This window comes from Carcharhinus amblyrhynchos, chromosome 22 (assembly GCF_965287045.1).
Source record: "Carcharhinus amblyrhynchos chromosome 22, sCarAmb.v2.hapA, whole genome shotgun sequence".
Classification (NCBI taxonomy): domain Eukaryota; kingdom Metazoa; phylum Chordata; class Chondrichthyes; order Carcharhiniformes; family Carcharhinidae; genus Carcharhinus; species Carcharhinus amblyrhynchos.
This window is the reverse complement of record NC_137345.1, coordinates 2,351,035-2,373,639: the sequence shown is the minus strand read 5'-3', so window position 1 is coordinate 2,373,639 and position 22,605 is coordinate 2,351,035. Positions and strand designations below refer to the sequence as shown.

Sequence of the window (22,605 nt, the reverse complement as noted above, 5' to 3'; positions counted from 1 at the left end):
AAAGTGGCGTCACATGTAGATAGGGTTGTAAAGAGTGCTTCTGGAACACTGGTCTTTATAAATCATAGTATTGAGTATAAGAGTTGGATCGCTATGGTGAGGTAGTATAAGACATTGGTGAGGCCGAGTTTAGAGTATTGTGTGCAGTTTTGGTCACCTAATTACAGGAAGGATATTAATAAGGTTGAAAGGGTGCAGAGAAGGATTACAAGGATGTTGCCAGGACTTGAGAAACTGAGTTACAGAGAAAGATTAAATAGGTTAGGACTTCATGCGCTCGAGCGTAGAAGAATGAGAGGAGATTTGATAGAGGTATATAAAATTATGATGGGTATAGATAGAGAGAACTCAGCAGGCTTTTTCCACTGAGACTAGGGGAGAAAAAAACTAGAGGACATGGGTTGAGGGTGAAGGGGGAAAAGTTTAAAGGGAATATTAGGAGGGGCTTCTTCACACACAGTCGTGTGAGCGTGGAATGAGCTGCCAGATGAAAAGGTGTATGCGGGCTCATTTCTAACATTTAAGAAAAACTTGGACAGGTACATGGATGAGAGGGGTGTGGAGGGATATGGACCAAGTGCAAGTCAGTGGGACTAGGCAGAAAAATGGTTAGGCACAGCCAAGAAGGACCAAAAGGCCTGTTTCTGTGCTGTAACGTTCTATGGTTCACAACTGGAAGAATCACACAAAAGAGCAGTCAGAAGCTGTGTTTACTCTGTACAAACTAATTTGATTTGATATATTGTTGTCACATGTATTATCAGAGTAAAAAGTATTGTTTCTTGTGCGCTATACAGACAAAGCACCCCATTCGTAGAGGAGGAAACAAGAGGGTGCAGAATGCAGTGTTACAGTCATGGCTAGGGTGTAGAGAAAAATCAACTTAATACAAGAGAAATCCATTCAAAAGTCTGACAGCAGCAGGGAAGCAGCTGTTCTTGAATCAGTTGGTACATGATCTCAGACTTTTGTATCTTTTTCCTGATGGAAGGAGATGGAAGAGAATGTCTGGAGTTCATGGGGTCCTTAATTATGCTGGCTGCTTTGCTGAGGCAGCAGCAAGTATAGACAGAGTCAATGGATGGGAGGCTGGTTGGTGAGATAGATTGGGCTACATTCAAGACCTTTTGTAGTTCCTTGCGGTCTTGGGTAGAGCAGGAGCCATAGCAAGCTGTGATATAATCAGAAAGAATGCTTTCTATAGTGCATCTATAAAAGTTGGTGAGAGTCATAGCTGGCATGCCAAATTTCCTTCGTCTTCTGAGAAGGTAGAGACATGGTGGGCTTTTCTTAACTATAGCGTCAGCATGGTGGGGACCAGGACAGGTTGTCGGTGACACCTAAAAACATGAAGCGCTCAACCCTTTCTACTTCGTCCCCTATTGATTAACTGGGATCTTCTACTGCAACCTCCAGAGACTCAACAAGCCCAGGGCCTGGGTTGGGATCTGATCAGCCTCCCATCTTCCACACTGTGTAAACTGGAGTTCATCCAAAACTCTACTGCCTCATGTTCTAACTCACACCAAGTCCTGTTCACCTGTCACCTCTGTGCTTACTGACCTATACTGGCTTCTGGTCCAGCCAAACACATCCAATTTAAAATGTTCATTCTTGATTTCACATCTCTCCATGGCATTGTGGTGTTTAGGCTCCAAATTCTGGAATCCTCCCCCCGACCGATCTCTCAGCCTTTATTTATTTCAGCTATGAGAGATGTGTGGGTTAGGTTGATTCACCGTGCTAAATTACCACTTAGTGTCAGGGGGATTAATAAGGTAAATGTGTGGGGTTATGGGGATAGGGCCTGGGGTGGGATTGTTGTCGCAGCAGACTCAATGGGCCAAATGGCCTCCTTCTGCATGGTAGGGATTCTGTGATTCCATTCGATGAAAAGAGGCTGGGGGTTACTTTCCTTGGAGCAAAGGTGGCTCAGTGGGGACCTGACCAAGGTGTAAAAAATTATGAGGAGCATAGATAGGGTAGACAAGAGGGAACTTTTCCTCTTAGTAGAGATCAATGGGGGGGGGAGTGAGGGGCTGTTTTACCCCAAGGGTGATGGGAACACTCTGCCTGAAAAGGTAGTAGAGGTGGGAACCCTCACAACATTTAATAAGCATGTAGATGAGCGCTTGAAACACCAAAGAATACAAGGCTGCAGAACAAGTGCTGGAAAATGGGGTTAGGGTAGGTATTTGATGGGTGAGGCAGACATGATGGGCTGAAGGGCCTCTTTTTATGCTGTAAAACTCCATGCTAAATACTCTGTCATATTTTGTTCAATAATGTTGTGATGTATGATGTGGAAGGTGTTAGATACATGTTTGGGGTATGTGTACAAACTTTAAAATCCAGCTGTTGGCACCAATTACAGCTGTGATTAAAAACAATTGGATGAAAATATTAAACTGAGGCCCAGTTTGTCCTTAGTTGAATGTAAAATGTCTCACAGCAACATTCAAAAAGGAGGTGCCGCCCCAGTGTCCTGACCAATATTTATGTGCTAAAGAACATCACCACAGGTTATCTGGCCAATGATGATGTTGCTAAGAGCTTGCTGCATGCAAATTGGCTGCTGCATTTCCTACAACAGTGAAACCACTATAATAGCACTTCATTGGCTACAAAGCACCTTGGGATGTTCTGAGGTTGTAAAAGGCGCTATGTAAATACAATTATTTAATTGGAGTAGCGTTTATGGTGCTCATTGCTGCCCTCCTATGTCAATATCTTGTAATTACTGACGATTCTTGGTCCTGTGCTGAAGCAATTAGCAAATGCGCATCTGCACCACATCACTACACAAGAATAGTTTTCATGTGAGGGTGGGGAGAAACAATTTATTGACGGAAAAAACTATCTTAATAAGAACATAAGAAATAGGAGCAGGAGTAGGCCATCTAGCCCTTCGAGCCTGCCCCGCCATTCAATAAGATCATGGCTGATCTGTCGTGGCTCAGTTCCACATTCCCGCCCTCTCCCCATAGCCCTTAATCCCCTCTCTTATCAAAAACCCATCAACCCGCGTCTTAAAAATATTTAGCGAGGTAGCCTCCACCACTTCAACGGGCAGAGCATTCCAGAGATTCACCACCTTTTGAGTGAAGAAGTTCCTCAACTCCGTTCTAAACTACCCCCCCTTTATCTTGAGGCTGTGCCCCCTAGTCCTACTATCCTTTCTGAGCGGGAAGAGTCTCTCCACCTCTATCCTATCCATCCCATTCATCATCTTATACGTCTCAATGAGATCTCCCCTCATTCTTCTAAACTCTAATGAGTACAAGCCTAGTTTATTCAGCCTCTCCTCATAGCTCAACCCCCTCAACTCCGGCATCAGCCTAGTAAACCTCCTCTGCACTCCCTCCAAGGCCAAAATATCCTTGCGTAAGTACGGTGCCCAAAACTGCACACAGTACTCCAGCTGCGGCCTCACCAATGCCCTATACAGCCGCAGCAAGACCTCCCTACTTTTATATTCAATCCCCCTCGCTATGAAGGCCAGCATCCCATTAGCCTTCCTGACCACCTGCAAGCTGGGTTTTTGCGACTCATGCACAAGGACCCCGAGGTCCCTCTACACCGTCGCCTGCTGCAGTTTTAGCAACTCAAATTTAATTAACAGAAGATAGAAGTACAAATACAGGCATTAACAACAAAAGATACTCAAGTCCTCGGAAACAATGACATTGGGCCACAGATACTGGGACTGAAAGATTAATGAGTGAGATTCATTAATTAGTCATTGATATGCTGTTAGCTAGACTGAAAAGAGATCATAGACCTGTTTTGGAAAATAAGTAGATGAGGTAGGAAAAATCAGCTAATCTTCTGTACAACATTGCCCGATTACTAGAACTTAAATTCCCTGAGAAGTGAGGAATGAGCAGTAAAGAAGAGACAGCTTGACTCTGTATCTAACCCCGTGCTGTACCTGTCCTGGGAGTGTTTGATGGGGACAGTGTAGAGACAGCTTGACTCTGTATCTAACCCCGTGCTGTACCTGTCCTGGGAGTGTTTGATGGGGACAGTGTAGAGGGAGCTTGACTCTGTATCTAATCCCGTGCTGTACCTGTCCTGGGAGTGTTTGATGGGGACAGTGTAGAGGGAGCTTTACTCTGTATCTAATCCCGTGCTGTACCTGTCCTGGTGTGCAGGATAGTAAAAAAAATTTGGAGAAAGAGTAGTGTTGGATGATTTGCAACTGGCTCATAGAGAAAAGCAGTAGACTCAATAGGACAAATATCCTATAATTCTGTTGTGATTTATAAAATCAACATTCAAATGACGTACGTAACTTTCTGATCTCTCAATCCCAAGTCATAGTGTCATAGAGAGGTTTACAGCATGGAAACAGGCCCTTCAGCCCAATTTGTCCATGCTGCCTTATATTTTTTAAGCCCCTAAGCTAATCTCAATTGCCCACATTTGGCTTGTATCCCTCTATACCCATCATACCCATGTAACTATCTAAATGCTTTTTAAAAGATAAAATTGTACCCTCCTCTACTACTGCCTCTGGCTGCTTGTTCCAGACACTCACCACCCTCTGTGTGAAAATATTGCCCCTCTGGATCTTTTTGTATCTCTCCCCTCTCACCTTAAACTTATGCCCTCTAGTTTTAGACTCCCCTACATTTGGGAAAAGATATTGACTGCCTACCTCGTCTATGCTCCTCACTATTTTATAGACTTCTGTAAGATCACCCCTCAGCTTCCTACACACCAGAGAAAAAAATCCCAGTCTATCCAGCCTCTCCTTATAACCATCAAGTCTCAGTAGCATCCTAGTAAATCTTTTCTGCACTCTTTCTAGTTTAATAACATCTTTTCTATCATAGAATTGCACACAGTATTCCAAGTGTGTCTTGTACAACTTCAAGACATCCCAACTCCTGTATTCAATACTCCGACCACTGAAACCAAGCATGCTGAATGCCTTCTTCACCACTATGTCCACTTGTGACTCCACTTTCAAGAAACTATGAATCTGTACCCCTAGATTTATTTGTTCTATAACTCTCCTCAATGCTCACCATTAACTGAGTAAGTCCTGCCCTGGTTCAATCTACCAAAATGCATCACCTCGCATTTATCTAAACTCCATCTGCCATTCGTCAGCTCACTGACCCAATTGATCCCCCTGCAATTGGAGATAACCTTCCTCACTGTCCACCATGTCACCAATCTTGGTGTCATCTGCAAACTTATTAATCATGTCCCCTATATTCTCATCCAAATCATTAATATAAATGACCAATAACAGTGGACCCAGCACTGATCCCTGAGGCACATCGCTGGTCACAGACCTCCAGTATGAAAAACAACTCTTCACAAGCAGCCTCGAAGCCAATTTTGTATCCATTTAGATACCTCACCCTGGGTCCTGTGAGATTTAAGAATTGAGATAGGAGTGACAAGTTTGGTTCTGTGTAAAGGTCCTTTGTTCTTGTTTTCATGATTTTTGACTAGTAAGCTGTTTGAGGGAAGGTCACAGTCAGAGGTTTAGAGCATGGAAACAGGCCCTTCAGCCCAACTTGTCCATGCTGCCTCTTTTTTTTTTAAACCACTAGCTACTCCTAATTGTCCGCATTTGGCCCACATCCCTCCATACCCATGTAATGTCTAAATGCTTTTTAAAAGACAAAATTATACCCACCTCCACTACTGTCTCTGGCAGCTTGTTCCAGACACTCACCAGCCTCTGAAAAAATTGCCCCTCTGGACCTTTTTGTATCTCTCCCCACTCACTTAAACCTATGCCATCTAGTTTTAGGCTCCCATACTTTTGGGAAAAGATATTGACTATCTAGCTGATCTATGTCCCCCATTATTTTGTAAACCTCTATAAGATCACCCCTCAGTCTCCTACGCTCCAGAGAAAAAAGTCCTAGTCTATCCAGCCTCTCCTTATAACTCCAGCCATCTGAGTAAATCTTTTCTGCATTTCTTCCAGTTTAATTATCTTCTTTCTATAATGGGGTGACTGAAACTATACACAGTATTCCAAGTGCGGCCTTACCAATGCCTTGTACAACTTCATGACGTCACAACTCCTATATTCAATGTTCCAACCAATGAAACCAAGCAAGCCAAATGCCTTCTTCACCACTCTGTCCATTTGTGACTCCACTTTCAAGGAACTATGAACCTCTACCCCTAGATCTCTTTATTCTATAACTCTCCCCAACACCCTACCATTAACTAAGTCAGTCACGCCCTGGTTCGATCTACCAAAATGCATCACCTCGCATTTATCTAAACTCCATCTGCCATTCTTCAGCCCACTGGCCCAACTGATCAAGATCCCACTGCAGTCCACAATAGCCTTCTTCACTGTCCACTATGCCACCAATCTTGGTCTTTCAGGACAGTGAAGAGCATCCCTACCTCCGGGCCAGAAGCTCCAGCTTCAAATCCCACTTCGAGACTCGATGGCCATGGAAGGTGTCTGTATCATGTGACTAAACAGGTTGACTATTAGCCTGTCATTCTTTCCAATATATGTGATGACAGGCAGTGAGAGTGGCAGAGATTCCTGGCCAGCCACACTGCAGATGGAAACAACAAAGGGTAGCGAACGTAGCCCAGTCCATCATGCAAACCAGCCTCCCTCTCCGTCTATATTTCCCGCTGACTCAGCAAAGCAGAAAACATAATCAAGGACCCCACGCATTCCTGACATTCTCTTTTCCACCTTCTCCCGTCAGGAAAAAGATACAAATGTCTGAAATCACTTATTGACCAACTCAAGAACTGCTTCTTCCTAGCTGCCATCACTTTAGAATGCATCTAGCTTATATTAAGTTGATCTTTCTCTAAACCCTCGCTATGACTGTTACGTTATATTCTGCACCCTCTCCTTCTCCCATATGCACTCTATAAACTGTATGCTTAGTCTGTGTAGCACGCAAGAAACAATACACAGGACAATAATAAATCAAATCAATGGCAAACCACTGCAGTACTTTACCAAACGTAATCATGGACCAATCCAATGGAAGTCTCTGGTCGCCAATACTCCCTCAGGGTGCAGTTCCTGAAGGGGGAGGAGGAAGCTGTTTGAGGCTCATCACCTGCAAGGATTGTCTGCAGCATCTCTCGCCTTTGCATACAGTTCAAGTCCATATGTGGATCAGAAGAAAACCAGCAAGAATGTGTGTTTCTGTAGCATCTTTCACACTCGATGTCTTAAACTGCTTCACAACAATTAAGTACCATTGAAATATAGCACTATTATAATGTAGAAAATGTGGCAGCCAAGTGGCACATAGCAAGATCCCACAAACAGCAAAGAGATAAGACAATTTATGTTAGTTGAGAGATAAATATTGGCCAAGATACTGGGAAAAATATACCCCTGCTCTTTGAGTAGTGCCATAGGATCCTTTACACCCACGAGAGTCTCTCAGCTTACAGTCCCACACAAAGGGTGGCACAAGAACTTGCATTTATATAGTGCCTTTATCATCACAACAATGCTCAGAGTTTGCCTCCAAAACTGCAGCATTCCATCAGCTGAGTCTGCCATCCTTGAATGCAACATTTCTTAATCCCAATAACCTAATTCAATTTTTCTAACCCCAAGGTGACAGGAAGAGTGGGAAGATTGGGGGGGGGGGATGGTAAGGGAGAAAGGGGAACGGAGAGAGAAGAGAAAGGAAGACAGAGGGGATTAAAGCAAATTATTGCAGATGCTGGAATCAGAAACCAAAAGATAAAACATTGGAAACTCTCAGCAGGTCTGGCAGCATCTATGAGGAGAGAAAAGCTTTGACAAAGGCTCATTTGGACTCAAATCTTCAGTTCTTTTCTCCTTACAGAGAGAGGGGTATGGGCAGGGAGGAAGGGGAATGGGGAGACAGAGAGGGAGAGAGAGACACAGAGAGAGAGAGAGAAGGGATGGGAAGAGAAATATGTCGATCACTTGGCAATCTATTTATGGGTGACAGCATCTGTAAGGAGAGAAAAGAGCTGTTTCAGGTCCACATGACCCTTTGTCAAAGGCGGCCAAGGAGCAGAATTAAGCCACTCGGCCCCTCGAGTCTGCTCTGCCATTCAATCATGACTGATTTTTTTTCCTCATCCCTATTCTCCTACCTTTTCCCCTTAACCCCTGATCCCCTTATTAATCAAGAATCTCTGTCTTAAAGACATTCAATGACCTGGCCTCTACAGCCTTCTATGGCAGAGTGTTCCAAAGTGGTGAATCTGTGGAACTTTTTGCCACAGAAGGCTGTGGAGGCCGGGTCATTGAGTGTCTTTAAATCAGAGATAGATAGGCTCTTGATTAATAAGGGGATCAGAGGTTATGAGGAAAAGGCAGGAGAATGGGGATGAGGAAAAAAATCAGTCATAATTGAATGGCAGAGCAGATTTGATGGGCTGAGTGGCCTAATTCTGCTCCTATGTCTTACGGTCTTATTGGAATACATGCTCAATATCCTGCACTGCCTATGCAGTTTATCAAATCACCAACAGGACATTTAACCAGGCTTGCCTCACAGCTGGTATAAAACCAATCATGAAGTGCATGCACCGACACCCAAACACACATACAGATGTTCCACAAGTTCAAACAATCTAAAACCTGGTCCATAAATAGAAGATGTAATTCCAATAGGGAATTTATTAGAAACTAGGGTGGCTAGACTGAGGGTCAGTTCCCAAGAAGTGTCATAACGGTCTCGGAACGTTAACTCTGTTTCTCTCTTTACCGATGCTGCCAGATCAGTTGAGATTTTCCAGTATTTTGCTTTCAGGTAAAGAGGGATTGGAGGAGTCTCATGTGATTTCTTGAAACCAGCATGGATCAGTTGGGCCAAATGGCCTGCTGCAAATGCTATGCAATTCTTTGTAAAATGCTGCTCCAGCATGTTTGAAAAATCACAAGAAAAAGGACAACTTCAGCACTTTTTCCACTTTATTTAAAAAAATACTTCAAAGAAATGTTCTATGTATTCCATCTGCCCGCTCAAATTTAAAATCTTACAAAGCAACATTTTAAAAGGTTAAAACATGCTTCATATAGGTGAGCTAAAGAAATTCACTGAGCAACGAGTTAATATCACGTAGAGGTTTATTTATCTTAAAAATGTACCATCTGCTCACACTCTGTCATTAAAACTTTATTACACCCTTCACTGAGACAAGAATTTATAGGGTTTGCAATAGAACTAAGGCCAAGCAAAGCAAAGCTTACTTCCCAAGCAAATGCCATTTTGAAATCTTATTTGCAGGTAAGCTTCTCATGAATAGTTTTCTCAATGGATCACTGGCTTTGCACAGAGTTGTGTGTGTTTTGAGCAGTACTTTGCATCGTCAGTACAAGTGGTTGTCCGTCCACAAAGTGAGGTAACAACAAGCAGCTGTCCGAGGTCGATTGGCTCGCATGGAGCACAGACGCTTTTCATTTCTATTCGTACAGGGTGGGTGAGATACAAGTCTTCCGTGGAGTTGACCGTGGAGAGTACACTTTCCAGCAGATGGCACTGGGTAAGGAGTCCTGAGAGATTTATTCCCCAACCTATCCCATGGGTTCTGAAGCCAATTGGAATATTGCTACCATCAGCCTAGCTGAGATCAGCAGACCAATGACACACCCAGAGCACTCTTATGATCTTTGTGTTTCAGCGAGTCAATGAACCCTGTTGGTCCAAATTGCTAATGATATCCAGTGACTTTGACATTCCTGCAGTCCTGACTGTGAATATTCAATACGCAACAGGTTCTCAAACATAATCTGGTCACCTGCAAGTGAGCCCTTCATGCCTGGTCATTTAGGTAATATTCTCACAGCCCAGAAAGAGCACACTTACAAAGACCATTCCACTTTGGGTGTGGGACCTTCATCTTGACAGTAGTGGATTCAACTCAACGGGTAGAGTGCAAAACGGACAGGTGACCCACAACGAACTATCTCCCTCACTGAAATAGGAAGCCCCACACATAACGTGACATTGTTGAGCTTTCTTGGATCCAGACAATGGAAGATGTACATACAATAATGACAGTGTAGTGACCCCAAGAAGAGACAGGCACACTTGCAGCTTGACAGTGCATTGACGCCCTCCAAGAACAGACAAGCACACTTGCAGTGCGACAGTGTGTCACAGTATTCTGAAGATTTATAAATCAATGATGTCAATAACACATGCAGACTGGCTGAAAAGTTTACATTAATGTAAATATACTCAACAGAAATACAAAAATACAAAACCCTTCCGGGCATTAACTCTGCTACACTGATAGAAATGTTCAAAAATAAAGTAGATGTCTTCATAAATTACTGCTAGATACACAGAAGCATTTCAATAATGCTGACTATTGGTAAATTAAGATAAACCTGAAGGAATTCTCCTGCAAGCTAACGATATTACAATATCATAAAGGAGCCATACTTTCGTTTTAAAACAACTTACGATTATAAATGGATAAAAAATTACAAATACAGTAAAGTGAATAGAAAATACAAGTGCCTGGGAAGCAATTTTTACTCTGAATAACCAAATTTAAGCATTAAAAATCATCTTCGGGACAAGACAATGTATACAGTTCCTCTCGTTAAAAATTGGAGAACGAGGCTGTGGAATTCCTACCTCCCTATGTGTCCAGAGGACGAAATAATTCTTCAGTATAAAGGCTGTCCATCATGTTGGCAAGTGGTCATTGCGCGGGAGCCCTGTTTACACAGATTACATCATTTGATTGTTAGATTAAATTCATCAGGTTTTAAAATCAGATTTTGCCATCTGCTCAGCTCTCATTTAGGTCTACAAAAACTAATTGGCCGTTTTGCTGCAATGGGATCAGTGATTCATTGAACGGGGTCAGATGAAGAATTATTTGCAAGATGCCAATAGTTTGCTCATCAGGGGAGCAATGCTGAGGAAAGCGGATGCGGAGTGTGGTTCCCCAGGGAATCGGCCACCCGCTGTTTCCAACTGCGTTTGACCACTTGGAATGTAGAAACAGGTCAAATTTATAGGTGATTCAGGCAGCAGCCAAAGCAACATATAAAGCCTAAAAATTGGCAGACAGGGACGAGACAAAAGGTGTACAGCAGGCCCTGATGTTAGGGGGTCTTTTCTCATACAGTGGAACAAACATGAGGGGCTGACTAACCTACTCCTCGCCCTGCAGAGCAGACTCAAAGGGCCTACTCATGCTTCTATTTTCAACGCTTAAAGGATATGCAGTTTCAGCCCACTTGCAAGCCAAGTGTGACAAGTGATCCACTGAAGACCGGCCTCAGCAGCGTTGGTTTGAACAGACTGCTCAAGAATTGTGCTTGGGGGAGCTGATGGGACTTGTAAGGGTTTCATTGAATATAAAGGCACCATAAGAAGACAGAATACTGAAATGTTGAGCCGAAGTGAATGAGCAAGGGTGGGCCAATTGGATTCCTGGTGCAGAATTGATCCATTTATTTTGACACCAGGTTTCACAACTTCAAAGGAGCTGGAAGGTTTCCACCTGCAGGCTATTTAAAGCAACATTTTATTAACAGCTCTTCACGTCATAAAACTAAATTTAAAGGATGATTAATTGGTTAAGTATTTAGGATATACTGGCACTGTGAAAGGTACTACTTAAATTGAAATTGTTTTCTAATTCTTTAACATGCTGCAAGATTTTTTAGACGCCCCAATCTTATAAACTTCTCCCAGCAGTATAATTACCTTTACTGCCAAACAGCTGTCAGTGGAACAAAGGGCCATTCAGCCCCTCAAGCTTGTTCTGCCATTCAATGAAACAAAAGCTAAACTTCAGTTCATACCCAACTTTAGCCCAAAACCCATGATATTTTTACTCAGCAAAAATCTATTGATCTCAGTCTTAAATGTCAACTGATTCCCAGCATCTACAGTTGCTTAAAATATTATATACGGGTTGCATGGTGGCACAGTGGTTAGCATTGCTGCCCCACCGCGCCAGGATTCCCGCCTTGGGTCACTGTCTGTGTGGAGTCTGCACATTTTCCCCGTCTCTGCGGGGATTTCCTCCTGATACTCCAGTTTCCTCTCACACTCTGAAAGATGTGCTGGTTAGGTGCATTGACCGGAAGAGGCGCCAGAGTGTGGCACCTAGGGGAATTTCACAGTAACTTTATTGTAGTGTTAATGTAAGCCTTACTTGTGACATTAATAAATAAACTTTAAAAAAACTTTGCTTTTGTGGGAAGACAGCTTCAGGTTTCTACTGATAAAGCACTTCCTGATTTCACTCTTGAATGGTTCAATTTTAATTAAGATCGTATCCCTTTGTACTGGATTGCCCACCGGAGGAACCAGTTTCTTGCTTTCTACCCTAAATAACAGTTTTTATTTTAAGTATTTCAATTAAATCACCTTTAACGTTCTAATCTCAAGGGAATACTAGCCCATGTTTAAGCAGCCATTCTCCAGCATCAGGCCAAAAGTTACACAAGCTTCTTCCTCCAGTTGTAATTTCACCAGCTGGGGAGTCAGTCTGAAGATTTCTAGCTCTGCTTTCTACATAAGCTGTAATGCAGCTATGAGGGCTTAAAGTCATTGCTGGAGAGTGCTGCTTCCAACTGAATTCACATCAAGCACATTACTGAAATCAAAAGCACCTTTGTGTATATTGTACATTGAGCTACTTTCCCTGGGTATTTGCCATTTTAAGACAGCACTTGATTCCAATGCAATCGCTCTGAGAGGTTAATATTCCTGATGGTACGCAGTGACATGGGGATCAAGAGCAGCAATTGAGAGGAGGTTGAAAAGAAAACCTTGTAAAGAAACAAGAAAAGGAAGACTTGATTTACAAGGCATTTTGCATGACTCCCAGATTCTCAAAGTGCTTTACAACCAATGGAGTACTTCGGAAATGGAATCAGATATAAGAATTGTAATTCATTAGAATTGTACAGCCAAAAAGGCCATTCAGCCCATCTTGTGCTAAGCTATCCAATTAGTCACACATCCTTGCTGTTTCATAAGAAATAGGAACAGGAGCAAGTCAGATGGTTTCTTGACCCTGCTACATCATTCAATAAGATCTTCCATCTCAACTTCACTTTTCAAACCTTTCCCCATATCAGCTGATTTCCTTAATACCCACAATTAGGGGAATTTCACAGTAACTTCATTGCAGTGTTAATGTAAACCATATTTGTGACTAATAAATAAATGAACTTTATAAACTTGAGCACAGAACCAGAAATTATTCCCCATCAAGTATTTATCCAATTCCATTTTGAAAGTTTTTATATTTGTTTCCACCAGCTTCTCTGGCAGCACATTCCAGATCATAACAGCTCACCATGTGAAGATAACTTTAATTCTTTTTCATCTTCCCTCTGGGTCTTTTGTCAATTACCTTAAATCCATGACCCAACCCTCCAGCAGGTGGAAACAGCTTCTCCTGATTTAATCTCATTTAATCCCTCAGAATTTTGAGTGGGCACGAGGTCAGTTTTTTTTAAAGTCAATTTCCGAGGTGGCCACCCCTTTTAGTTGAAGTGAGCCAGTGGCAGCAGGCAGTGGATCAGGTTAGTGAGAGTTTGATGCTCACTGGAAGGAAGCTAAAACACTTCACACTTGAGTCTAGCACAGCTTTCATTACCAGCTTCCCTGTGCTCCTTCGGCTATTTTCTGCACAATATTAAATTGATACATAAAAAGGATGTAAGAAATTTGGCAGTGGGCAACACCAATTGATATTATGGTGCCTCCCACTTGACCTTGCAGCAACTGGTTCAAGCTGCATTTATTCAGCAAATGGTCTATTATTATGATTTAAGAAACATAAGGAGAAATGGCCAATGCTTATGGTGGGCAGAGAGATGACAACATAAATCAGCAATGGGCAGCTGTAAAGTTCCCAAAGCTCTCCAGCACCTGGGGTACTTTCCTCATATATCTGAGCCTGCTGTAGACTAATTTATAGAGACTGATCACCGTGACTAGTCAACCACTCCATCATCTTATCAATCCAAGAAGTCTTTTCTTTCTGGCTCATGGTTCCTATGTTCTGGGATCCTAGGAAGAGTAAGTTGGAAAAGGAGATAAAAATATTGGAATAAGAAATCTTCATTCAATCCCCAAGGCTGCTCTTTTGTTTCATTAGATCTGAATCTTAGCTCCAATTATCCTCCTTGGTGCTGTAATCCTTGCTTAAAATTAAAAAAAAATTGAAGCTTTCAACTGATGCCTTGCCTCAAACAGCTTTGTGTGGGGAGAGAGAGTTCTAGATATCCACTATCTTTTTGGTGTGATGAAATACTTCCTAACATTAGCCTCACCAGTTCCAAAGATAGCGCACTGTGTCTCTGTTTCAACACAATAAGATACGAGGAGGAGAAAGGCACAGCATGGTGTAATTACAGAGGGGGGGAAGTTGGGAGAAACTGAAAATAGCAGCACTGGTGAAAGAAGAAAATTGAGAAAGAGATTGATCGAGAGCGGAAGTTGGTTTTGGGAGATCGCTCATAGGATACCCGACTCATGAATGAGAAAATTTGAGAATGTGTCCTCCCCAGAGTATTGAAACAGTATTCAAGCATCGAATGGACACAGGTTTCTATTTGCTGAAGTGCTGATTCACTGCATTTTTCTCCATCTCCAGGCTATGGGCCAAATGTTGATAAATGGGATCAGACGGGAGGGAGGTCAGGTGTTCTTTGCATGTCGGTGCAGACTCGACAGGCCAAAGGGCCTTTTCTGCGCTATACAATTCTGTGGTTCACACAGAATATTAAGATTTTTACCACTATGGTAGACTGTTAAGAGAATCACATACAAGATGGAGGCCATTCTGCCCACTTAATTCATTGATCCAGCAAGACCCCTGAACAGCACTCCCCCAAACAGTTTTAAACATTTTTTCCTTCAGCAAAGCTCTCGACCGCAAGCTGGTTAAATAATGGGTTACTAAACACAGCTAGGAAGGGAGAAATTTACACGGGGGTTAATTAAAAAATAGCAAGGTCATATTTCAGTCCTAACCAGCATGTTCAAACAGAGGGCTAGAGAAACTGCCAACAAAAATGCCTCTTTCCCAGCTGATCTTACTGCAGAAACTTGGCAGAACATCAAATGATTCATTTCCAATGGGTAGGGATTGAGAGACAAGTGATAGACTTTATCCCATACAGCACCTAAAACAGAGGTGAACGTTTATTTATTTTATTAGTGACACAAGTAGGCTTACATTAACACTGCAATGAAATTACTGTGAAAATCCCTTAGTCACCACACTCAGGTGCCTGTTCGGGTATACTGAGGGAGAATTTAGCATGGCCAATACATCTAACCAGCATGTCTTTCGGACTGCAGGAGGAAACTGGAGCAACTGGAGGGAACCCACACAGACACAGGGAGAACATGCAGACTCTGCACAGTGACCCAAACTGGAAATTGAACCCGGATTCCTGGCGCCATGAGGCAGTAGTTCTAACCACTGTGCTGCCGTGCCATCCTGGAACTCGGGTTAGCTAACACTGCCAGTTTAGCAATGCAGAGTTTATCGGGCTAATATCTGGAATGCACAGATTGTCTTATGAAGAAAAGTTGGACAGGATAGGCTTGTATCCACTGGAGTTTAGTAGAGCAAGAGGTGAATTGATTGAAAGATACAAGATCCTGAGGGATATTTAACAGGGTGGGCATGGAGAGGATATTTCCCCTTGTGGAAGGAGCTATAACCAGGGGTCACTGATTACAAATACAGGGTTTCCCATTTAAAACTGAGATGAGGCAATCTTGTTTTTAAAAAGGGCCACGGAGTGTTTGGAACTCTTCCAACAGATGGTGGAAGCAGAGTCTTTGAATATTTTAAAGGCAGAAGTGGATGGATGCTTGGTAAGCAAGAGAGTGATAGGTTATCGGGATAGTCAGATATAATTTGAAGTCATCAGATCAGCCACAATCTTACTAAATGGCAGAGCAGACTTGAGGGGCTGAATGGCCTACTCCCATTCCTTCTTCATTTACAGTACTTGAAACCATCTAAAACACTTGTGTTGCCTGGACAAGCTTAAAACACACACTGGGAGAGACTTGACTGTTTAAAGAATGAAGGAATAGCTTAAATTCATAACAATTGGCTATGGTAGATTAAAAGGACTGGGGAGGCGGGCATTTTAATGGTATACAAGATAAGTGTCAGGTTTTATGTGAGCAGGTTCTTGATTTGCAGAGGATCATGAATCTACAGCACAAGACAGCTTGGGCATTGTCATTTCACTGGATACTTCCAAAAGAGAGTTGTACTTATTCCTGGCTGGAGCAGACATGATGTGGAGATGCCAGCGCTGGTCAGGGGTAAACACAGTAAGAAGTCTCACAACACGAGGTTAAAGTCAACAGGTTTATTTGGTAGCAAACTCCTCATTCACTTGACAAAAGGGAAAAAGCCCCGAAAGCTAGTGGCGTTTGCTACCAAATAAACCTGTTGGACTTTAACCTGGTGTTGTGAGACTTCTTACAGAGCAGAGATCACAGTAGACAAAAAATAGGTGGAATAAGTCATCTAAACAATATAGAATGTCTTCTCCCTGACGTGTTTAGACTGTACAAAGGGGTGGTGGGTGCTCCACCCACCACCTGCCTCCTCCACCAAACTAACTGTGGTTTTTGTTTTTAAATCTGCTCCCTGACAGGGAAGACTGCTGGTGGGTGTTGGAAGTAATGATGGTTAGGGCTCCAGGGCTTAGTCAGGCAGATTCGATGGAGAAGCCGGTCTTTTCCCACCATCTTACATTGTGGCTGCATGAAAGTCTAATCAAGAGAAAAAAAATGGGTTTATAGTGACACTTAGGAAAGATTGAGTAAGCGTACGGGTTCCTTTCCCTGGTGAAGACCTGACAGGTGCTTTAAAAATGAAGTGGGGATTTGCTAAAGAGGTGGAGAAACTGTTCCAACTTGAGGGACAGTCCAAAACAAGAGGACATAAATATATGATAAACAATGAGATTGCAACCAAAGGATTTAGGAGGAATTTCTTCACACAGTGATTAAATGTGGAAGTCACTGCCACATGGAGTGGTAAAGCAGAGACCAACAACAAATTTATGGAAAAACCTGACACATAATTTAGGCAGAAAGGAATAATTTATATTTGGAGTAAAGGTTGGAACAGATAGTTAAGAGTGGGAGGAATCTCATGGGGAGTATTAAAAACTGGCAGAGCAACTGGGACAATGTTCCCCTTTCTGCGCTGTACTCTTTATAACCTTTTGGCAAATAGCTTCTGTTGGGGCAGATCCTATAGGATAATTACAAAACAATAACCTCAGGACCTTGGTGAGGTCACATCTTGAGTACTGGGTGCAGTTTTGGTCTCCTAGTCTGAGAAAGGACATTCTTGCTATTGAGGGAGTCCAGTGAAGGTTCATCAGATTGATTGCTGGAACGGCAGGACTGTCATATGAAGAGAGACTGGATCGCGCTTGTACTCACTGGAATTTAGAAGAACGAAGGTGGTGGTGGAATCTCAGAAACAAAATCCTGATTAGATTGGACAGGCTAGATGCAGGAAGAATGTTCCCGCTGTTGGGGAAGTCGAGAACTAGGGATCACAGCCTAAGAATAAGGGGTAAGCCATTCAGGACTGAGATGAGGCAGAACTTCTTCACTCAGCGTTGTGAACCTGTGGAATTTTCTATCACAGGAAGCTGTCAGGGTCAGTTCATTAGATAAGTTCAAGAGGGAGTTGGATGTGGCCCTTACGGCTAAAGGGTATGGAGAGTAGGCCGAATGGCCTACTCCTGCTCCTATTTTCTATACTTTTATGTTTCTAACCTCCGAGCAGCAACATCCATCGTTTAGTTATTTTTTTTGTATTTTTAAATGTTATTTATTCTCAGGATGTGGAATGCGCTGACTAGGCCAACATGGCTTACCTTAGCTGTGTGCAACTGAGTGGCATGCTAGATTAATTCAGTGGGTTGTTGAGAATTAACAACTTTGACATGGGACTGGATTCTCGTAAACGGGACCAGACAGGGTGAGGATGACAAGTTTCCTTCCTGAAGGAAAAATGGGCAAGCAATTACTGTGTAGAGCTCAGCAGATATCCTGGAGCTTTCCAAACAACTTGTGAATTCTCTGGTTATAACTCAAAGCAATTAGAATGTGCAAAGGCAGTAAGCAGTGTGGCATTCTTCATTTTACATAGTATATAAAGAGATGAAAGGAATCGATCCCTTTCATTGACAGCTGGTTGCACTCCTGCGAATTTATGCAGCCGTTTTTCTGACTGTAGGATCAGCATGGCCATTAGGTTTCAGCTAAAGGGTTAGGTTAAAAAAAAGCCCAATTCCTACCCACGAGCGAATCGAATATCTGTGTAAACAGGAGCAGCATTCACTTGCCAAGTGCTTTAAAACATCACTGCAATGCAAGAAGCACACTTTAAGAACGGCACGATTTCTTCACTAAAATTTGAATCCCGGCCAACTTATAAAACTAAAACTTCACATCCCTGTTTAAAAAGAAAGAAAAAATATTTATTTAAAAAGTCGAGTATGTACACACGTCATTGTGGAAAATCGTGCTGATCTTGGGGGTGATGACTGTGATCTTCCTGTATTACTGGCAGCTGGGCCTGGACCTCGACCTCAGGTTCTATTACTGTGTCACCTGAACAACTCGCATCAGTTTCTGTCTTAATCCCTTCAGAAGCAAGGTCAGAGTCAGTGTTTGGTTGTGGTTCTGGCTCCTCCTGGTGGTATCTCTTCAGGCGTATGTGCCAGGCTAGGCTGCAGACGGCAGACACAGTTTTAAACTGATGTATGACATTTCGAGGAATAAAGTATATGTCGTTGTCCGAGAGTTGAATCCTCGAGTAGCGGATGCCCTCTCGCCGCAATTGGTTGAGTTTCGCTTCATCCACCCATTGCACACACTGTGAAAAGAGAAATGGGAATATTAAAATTAACCTGGCATTTTACCCTTACGATAAATGGTACTGGCACAGGATCTGTTGGATTAGGCAACTAGTGATATGCCCTGCTAAATTAGATTTTGGCCCACAATCTACAGCTTGACAATTTTTTGCTGTTGTAAGTTGCTGAAGGCACAGTAAAGGCAATGGGGTCAGGGATCTTAGTGAATGACAGGACAACAATCAACTCAATCAATAAGATTTAAGATAGAGAAAGAAATTGAGGAATAATGAATGAGGGCAAGACTGACAGGATTAAGACAGAAAAGAGACAAATAATTAAGTTATTTTAAAAATCCTAACAATTTACCCAGGCACTGCAGATGAGACTCCACAATTTCAGTTGTTTTCTGAGCTGGAAATGGGATGGCATTGCAGGAATATTCAATGCATCTGTAAAAACATACTTGCGCATTTCAATACCTGTCTAAGCTTCCCACAGTGAGTTCATGGGCATGGAAAATTCGGCATCTCAGTGCCTGTGGCAAAAAAAAATTTGTTCCCCCACTCAGTACCATAAATAAGTATCCTATTTCATCAATGTACGCCAATCCAAGAGATATCTGGTCACAGCAGGGAGGCAGTGGCCTAGTGGTATTGTCACTGGACTGGTAATCCACAAATGCAGGGTAATGTTCTGGAGACCCAGGCTAAATCCCACCAAGACAGATGGTGAAATTTAAATTCAATACAAATTTGGAATTACAAGTCTACTGATGACCATAAAACCATTGTCGATTATCACAAAAACACATCTGGTTCACTAATGCCTTGTAGGGAAGGAGATCTGCCATCCTTGCCCAGTCTGGCCTAAATGTGACTTCAGATCCACAACAATGTGGTTGACTCTCAAATGCCCTCTGAAATGGAGGGCACTTAGGGATGGGCAATAAATTCTGGGCCCAACCAGCAATGCCCACATCCCATGAACAAGAAAGTTAGCAAAAACAATCCAAGCAGCAGAAAAATAGCATGTCTGCGGTCTTGTGCAAGACTCTCAAGAATCTCTTACATACAAGATGGAACCCCTACAGTGCAGGAGGACGACCTTAGGTCCACCAAGTCTGCACTGACTGCAATCCCATTCAGGATTCCTGTAACCCCACATATTTACCATGCTAGGGTCAATTTAGCATGGTCAATCAACCTAACCTGCACGTCTTTGGATTGTGGGAGGAAACTGGAGCACCCAGAGAAAACCCATGCAGATACGGGGAGAACATGCAAACTCCACACAGACGGTGACCCAAGCCAGGACTGGCGCTGATAGGCAGCAGTGCTAACAACTGTGTCGCCATGTCACTCTGTCATGACTCTACTGAATACAGAAGCACAGTTATGAGAATCATCACAGCAAACTCAACCTGGTTCCAATTCATGAAGAATCTCCACACCCAAAACAATTATGCAACTCTACACGTAAACTAATTCTAAACCCCTGGAAGGAGTGAACACAATACCTGAGACACCGGCGGTTCATGTAGATCCAACTGTAATCTCTGTACAACATCAGTGAAATCTTCTGCATGAAAACAGATCACGTCTTTGGTTACCCGAAGCTGGTCACTCCTGTCAAAAAGGCAACAGAAATAAAAAGTTTGTTCAGTAGAATTTGAGCAAAATTCCAATCTTGAGGTGATGACCAGGTCAAATTGGCTGAAGACTCTCTTTAGATCTTGAGAGACAAGAGAGAACTTGTTTGCCTCGCATTAGAAACACTATTCAATAAAAAGTTTACTTTCAGGGCAAACGATCAACTGGGAAGAGAATCATGGTGCAGAAGGAGGCCATTCAGCCCATTGGGTCTGCACTGACCATAAGTCCACCCAGGCCCTATCCCCATAACCCTATGCATTTATCCTAGTGAGCCACCTGGACACTAAGGGACAATTCAGCATGGCCAATCCACCTGACCTGTACATCTTTGGACTAACTTGCAAATTTTTGGAAACTGAAGCACCCAGAGGAAACCCACAGAGACATGGGGAGAATGTGCAAACTCTACACAGACAGTGACCCAAGCCAGGAATTGAACCCAGGTCCCTGGCGCTGTGAGGCAGCAGTGATAACCACTGTGCTGCGGTGCATGGAGGGAGTGGACTAAGAAAAAGCATAATAAATAAGCATTTAAGAATACAACACTGACACCAAGAAAAATTAGTGTCAGATAATTCTACAAGAGTTTCCTCAGAGTGTCACGGTGCCAGAGGGGGCAGCAGCAAGAATGAATGGACAGTAGTAGCGGTGGAAGTTGGAAGGAGGATGAGTGGAGGGTAGTTGGAAATGATCAGACAGATTTGACGTGGACTGAGATGACAAGAATACAGATCACTGGGGCTGGTCTGATTAAGTGGATGGGGGTTGGTTGGAGATGAATAGAATCAAATTGATTTTTTGTCACATGCATTAGGATACAGTGAAAAGTATCATTTCTTTTGCGCTACACAAACAAAACATACCATACATTGTGTATATAGGGGAGAAAGAAAGGATAGGGTGCAAAATGTAATATAGCAGTTACTGTTAGGGTGAAGAGAAAGACCAGCTTAATGTGTGATGGTGCCTTTCAAAAGTTTGATAGCAGCAGAAAAGAAGCTGTTCTTGAATCAGAGTCTAAGGGAAGCTGGTGAACACTTGTATAAATACGTGTGGATGTCACGTCAGTCATACATGCGCATTACAATTTCCTCACCACTCTCCGTACTGGACTGCCTTCAGCACACCGACTGCTGCTGTGCTCTTCCAGTCGAAGCCTTGACCCACATGGTCTGCATGGGCTCGTGTCCTGTCTTCAAAGAGTATTTCACGAGGCTCGCTGGCCCGAGGTAGATACTGGAGATTCTTGATTTCATTCATCGACCTACACAAGAATGAGAATGGTCATGGTTGAGTTTATCACTTATTCCAATGCCTCTCAATGTAGATACATCTCAAGGCGCTTCCTACCGTCGTCTCTTGAAGGGGGACTTTGGCATGTCTGCAGTCGGGATCATCTGCTCGCCAGGCCTCACCCACATTATGGGGCCATCATCACTCTGCGACCGGCAGTGCAGTTGAAGGCTGGACAGGGTGCCCCATGGCAATGTCATCTGAGTAAAGGGAGACAGCAAAAATTACTCCAAACAATTTGGAATCGCCAATAAAACTTGATTTCAGAGAATGGTAAAGCAGAGAAAACCCTTTGGCCCATCGTATGCAAGTCAGTTCTCTGGAGGAGCTAGCCAATTAGCCCCACCCCTCCTCTGCACTCTCTCAATAACCATGCAACTTCACTAACTTTGTGGGGAACATGAGCACAAGCACGGACCAGTTGGGCTGAATGGTCTGTGCTGTAATTCCCTTTTGAAAGTTGCGAGTGAAGCTGCTTTGACCTTCCATTCAGGCAGTACATTCCCGATGATGAGAACTCAATGAAGTTTTTAATCTCTTCCTGGCTTCACAGCAACAGAAATTTAATATGCAGGTACAACTAGCAATTCAGAATCAAATGGTATGTTGGTGTTTATTGCAAAGCAGTTAGGGTACAAGAGTAAGGAACTCTTGCTGCAATAGTTGTCTACTACATGTAGTTTTTAACCACTGTATCCAAGGAACGAAGGATATACTTTGCTTGGTGCAATGGAGGTTTCATTAGATTGATCCCTGGGATGAGGAGAAACGGAGTAAAATGGGCCCGTACTTTCTGGAGTTTTGAAG

At 42.9% G+C, this 22,605-nt stretch overlaps 1 protein-coding gene across 1 annotated transcript in view; it reads right to left on the bottom strand.

Annotated features, from left to right (window-relative positions):
- Positions 1-8,902: 8,902 nt before the first annotated feature.
- LOC145356805 (lysine-specific demethylase 9-like) overlaps positions 8,903-22,605 on the bottom strand; it is a 79,420-nt gene continuing 65,717 nt past the window's right edge. Inside the window, exons 4-8 of the mRNA XM_080209694.1 lie at positions 21,856-21,998; positions 21,602-21,769; positions 20,370-20,478; positions 18,501-18,870; positions 8,903-10,678 (exon numbers count right to left, since the gene is read on the bottom strand). Of these exons, the coding sequence (XP_080065820.1) occupies positions 18,502-18,870; positions 20,370-20,478; positions 21,602-21,769; positions 21,856-21,998 (789 nt within the window). The 3' untranslated portion in view covers positions 8,903-10,678; position 18,501. The remainder of the gene's footprint in view (positions 10,679-18,500; positions 18,871-20,369; positions 20,479-21,601; positions 21,770-21,855; positions 21,999-22,605) is intronic.